The sequence below is a fragment of the Brassica oleracea genome, chromosome C6, assembly GCF_000695525.1.
Source record: "Brassica oleracea var. oleracea cultivar TO1000 chromosome C6, BOL, whole genome shotgun sequence".
Lineage (NCBI taxonomy): Eukaryota > Viridiplantae > Streptophyta > Magnoliopsida > Brassicales > Brassicaceae > Brassica > Brassica oleracea.
In genome coordinates, this window is record NC_027753.1 from 29,943,436 (window position 1) to 29,948,248 (window position 4,813).

At 37.0% G+C, this 4,813-nt stretch overlaps 1 protein-coding gene across 1 annotated transcript; it reads right to left on the reverse strand.

Annotated features, from left to right (window-relative positions):
* Positions 1-1,049: 1,049 nt before the first annotated feature.
* LOC106298819 (chorismate mutase 3, chloroplastic-like) lies at positions 1,050-3,710 on the reverse strand. Its single transcript, XM_013734956.1, has 6 exons — positions 3,239-3,710; positions 2,081-2,300; positions 1,928-2,014; positions 1,677-1,820; positions 1,503-1,595; positions 1,050-1,423 (listed from the first exon to the last, which is right to left on the reverse strand). Exons 1-6 carry the CDS (start codon positions 3,391-3,393, stop codon positions 1,184-1,186), a joined length of 939 nt encoding a protein of 312 aa, XP_013590410.1. The 5' UTR covers positions 3,394-3,710; the 3' UTR covers positions 1,050-1,183.
* Between the last annotated feature and the right edge of the window lie 1,103 nt (positions 3,711-4,813).

Genomic DNA, 4,813 nt, shown 5'->3' on the forward strand with positions numbered 1-4,813 from the left:
CCGAATCCAATACCACCCCCTAAGAATTCTTTTCGAGATTGACCCAAGGAGGCAAGGACAATGAACTTGTAGTCTAGTGGTTTGTACTAGTAACGTTACAGCATCATTAGAAGTTCAAATCACATAATATATATACTGTTCAAACATTTATGTATGTTGTTTTCTGTAGATTACATAACCATTTATCCATCTTGCTGAAACACTCTTTTTTTTTAATGAATGTTAAAATTTATTCAGATAAAATTTTTTTTTTTACAACTTGTGTGACTTTCTTGTTTTGTAAAAGAAACAACTCAAAATTATTAAACCTTCTTCCAAATCTCTATCGTGAAGCAAACCATATTCTCATGGCATGAGGATATATAGCTCCAATTCTGGCCCGTGCTGAATCGATGCGGTTCCGTATGTGCTTATCAACATAAGCAATCCGTATGTGCTGAAACACTCTTATCACTTGACAATCTTAAAACTTAAAAGGCCTCATCATTATGGCTTGGTGTTAGTTGAATATTGTGGTTGTTATGCAAAACTGTGATTAAAAAAATCAACAGTTAATTAATAACTGACGGAAACGTTAATATATTTTCAAATAAAGTTTTGAATTACTGTGGATGAGCAGTTGCTGCTCTTCTTCTTCGTAATCGAATACTCAATTCTCCAAAGCAAAGCTTCTCGCTTTCTTTATCCCCCGAAGCTTTTCAGCGTTGCCATTACAACAACGACTCTGATTCTGGGTCAAGCTATGTGTACCAAAGCTACGACTTTGGAACAAAACAATCCTTTGAATCATTATGTTTGTGTCGTTCCTTTGGACTTTCAGTATTCAAAGCATTAAGCTTTTTGTTATTTTTTTGTTTTTCTTATGATTTGGTCTCTTATCATTTAATGATTTTGGCAGTGTTGATCTGAAACTCTTCAAATTTGTATAGGTATTTTCATTACATTACTCGGTCGACTTCATTATCGACAAACAGTATGTCATGTTTTTGTTTTTTGTTTTTTATTTATTTATTGTGATTCTCTGTTTTTATATGCATCACAACATCCATTTTCTCCAAGAGGTGATAGCAGAATCGATGATCAGGCAACTTAACTAGCTAACTTGCGGTGCTTATGTCACATTATAGTTTTTATAAATTAAGATCAAATACAAATGATATGGTTCCTTCTTCTTTGATAAACATCAATCCAGCCTCCTAAGCAAGTACTCAATTTGGACTTCCTTTGTGAGCGGCATGATCCCTTCTCCATATAGTTTAGCAACTAAGCTAGGGTTGATTTTATATGAAGGATCAGCAGCTCCAGTTTCTGGATCGTTGACTGTTATGTCTTGACCGAAAATTTTGGCTTTGACCTCAACTCTTTTCTTGATAACCTCTTCAACTGTTTCATACGTCAGAAGTCCCAACAGTTGTGTCCGGTCCTAGAAAAACTCAAGCCAGTTTACCACAAAAGAACATACAGATAATGCATAAAGAGAATTGCATATAGAATAAGAGTACTTGTTCTCGGATGGCTGTTTCATATGTAGCTGGATCTTCACGAAACTTGGCTTCAGCAACAAATTTACCATAGTGAATTCTCTTTGAAAGTATCTGCAAAAAAAATTAAATGAAAGTTTCAGGTCTAATGGCTGTCCATTAGTAATATATATCACATGCCAAAAAGTTTCTTGCCTGTAAACATATTGTGTCACAGAGAGCAGATGAACCACTATTACCATCGTCCCCTGGCTTGACCAGTCTGGGAAGAATGTGTTTGAAATACATGTTCCACACCTTCTTGTTGATGTTTATCGAATCGGCGCAATGATGTAGAACCTGGTTTATTCACAAGAGAGAAGAGAAAATTGGCTTAACTTCACATGTATCATATGCATATGTAGCATCACACTATTAGAATCTTGAGTGTGATCCTTTAACTTCACCTGTGGGTATTGAATAGGGGGAAGGACTGGCTCAGGCAAGCATTGTGGGAAGAAGGGATGTTCATCTGGACTTTTGTACCTGTCCACCTAATTTTCAAGCAACACAATCAGACACTAAAAGCTAACTTGGAAGCTTGGTTTTATTTTTCCAACCTTAGCGTGAAGCTGTTCGGTTTCTCTGATCATAAACTCGACCAAAGATCCCCCTTCCATAGTAAAAGAATCTTCGTCATATGTGTTAGCGTTGTAACGATACTGAGCTCGCTCAAGAAGGTTGAAGATAATGCTGTCCTCTTGACGAATCAAAGAATGTCTTATGCTATCAAGTGTCAAGCTCTCACTCGCATCCACCCGTAGCCCCCTCCTCGAGCATCTGAAACAAATTAGCCACACATAAATGTCTGTCTTACCATAATCCAGAAACTTAATCGACTTCAGCTAAAACATTATGCATCATGGAATATAATTATCATTTAAATGCATAAGAAAACGATAGTAGTTAACAAGATCATAGGCTCTTGGATCAAACAGTAATATAGCATATTCTATATCTACTCACTTATCAAAAAAAATATGTTAAATCTACTCGAAAAATGTGTCAGCTTTTAAACAGATAATTAGATTAAATCCTGCATAATCCAGATCCAGACATGTCTTTTACCGTACAGTCAGACATAGTAAAGCCTTTTTTAAAAAAATCTCGTTTAAAAACAAGAATTACAACGAATGTTGAAAACAATAACGGAAAAAGACAGACGAGTGTAGATAAAACCAATACTACTAGAAATTTTCCACATAGTGACCGCATAGCTACAATTTTACTATTTAAACCGTGGCAATACAAGTTTACTATTTAAACCGTGGCTATAGACAATTTTACTATTTAGCCATGATTTTGGGCATTATAGCCGCAATTTTTCCATGGCTATAGCCTTGTTCTTTTTACGAACGCCGTTCCCCAGCGTCAATAACTGAAAAGTACATCTTCGCCATCGGAAATGCAGCGCCGTTAACACAAGACAAGCATACTTTTTCAGCCGCGCGGTTAGACGCAATAACAAAATTAGACGCTGGAAATATCAGCGATAGCAGCGTCTTCATTTTTAGTCGCTGCGGCAAGCTCCGGTAGTTTAATTCACTTTCAAAATCGATCATCTTGTCTCCACCCAAATGTTATTCTTTGTCGCTACCGCCGGCCGCAGCGGCTATGAAAAGAACATGGCTTATGTTGAAAATTTCTAGTGGTATATGTATATGGCATGCATAAAGGCTTTTTCTTTCTCGTTTTAACTAAACAAGAAAACACATTACCGGATCGGTGTTGCTGGGGAGAGACGGAATGAAAGAGAGCCAGGTAGTCCAAATCTTGATTTACCGGGTAGATACGTGACAGGTGTAGAATAATGCGCGAGACTAAGTCTTGGCCAGTTGTAAAAAGTGGGGTTAGTCAGTAGCCTAGCCTCCATCGGCGATAGAACCTTGTTGTTGTCAGTTTGAATCTGCGGGTTTGCATCCGGAGAATCACGAGAGAAAGAAGAAGTTAAGACAACAAATTAATATCAAGAAATGGGAAAGGAGAGAAAATGGGGGTGGGGATGAGAAAGAAAAAAGGACAGAAGAGAGATTCGGTGAGTAATGGAATCACAGTGCTTTAATGCTTCTTTTAAACTTTATGTTCTGTCATGAAAGGTGACTGTCCAAAAAAATAAAGGGATGTGTCTTTGAGCCATGACTTTGGCTCAGATTTTGAAACTCTCTGCTTTCTCTTTGGGGATTTGTTGGAATGAAAAACATTATAAGGATGGAGAAAGTGTTTAAGTGTTTGAAGAGAGATAAATTTTGTGAAGAAGAAAGATTTTATAACTTAAAAGAAGATTTTTATTACTTGTTATAAGCTTTGTTTATTTCTTGGTGATACAAAATGAAAGAGAAGTGGAGGTATTTATAGCCTCCATAGTACAAAATATCTCAAATATTTTAATCTTAAATCTAGATAATTCTAACATAATATATAGATTTTTTATTCTAATTATCTAGATTTTTCTATAACAATATCTAGATTTTTTTAACTTAAGGAGGTGGAAGATTATTCTAGAATTTGGGTTAAAGTTTTGGATCAACACATGATTAGCCCAATAATGCTTAACCCAAATCAAGTTTACTTTTCAACACCTCCTCTTAAACTTGATTTGGTTACTCCGAGTAAGCTCCTCATCTTGATAAAGTCTTCTCGCTTGAGTGGCTTGGTGAAGATATCAGCTACTTGATCATTTGTCTTCATATACTCTAACTGCCCATCCATCTTGGTAACACATTCTCTAATGTAGTGATAACGAGTATCGATGTGCTTACTCCGATCATGGAAGACTGGATTCTTTGCCAATGCTATTGCCGACCTGTTATCCACAAAGATCTTTGTTGGCTCCTCTTGTGGTAGGTTCAACTCCTTTAGCAAGTTTCGTAACCAAATGGCATGGCAAACACATGAAGTAGCTGCCACATACTCTGTTTCACAAGTAGAAAGGGTGACTATTGGTTGCTTCTTTGACATCCATGTGAAAGCGGTTTCTCCAATGAAAAACACGAAGCCACTTGTGCTTTTCCGGTCATCTACGTCTCCACCCCAATCGCTATCGCTATATCCAACAAGCTTGTAATCGTCAGAAATAGAGTAATACAAGCCAAAGTTGATTGTACCTTTGATATAGCGTAGGATCCTCTTGGCTGTCTTGAAATGAGTTGTTGTTGGATGCTCCATGTATCGACTCACAACTCCAACTGCGTGTAGGATGTCGGGCCTTGTGCACGTTAGATATTGTAAGCTTCCAACCAAACTCTTAAAGAGTGTTGGATCCACACTCTCTCCTTCTTCTTCCTTTGATAACT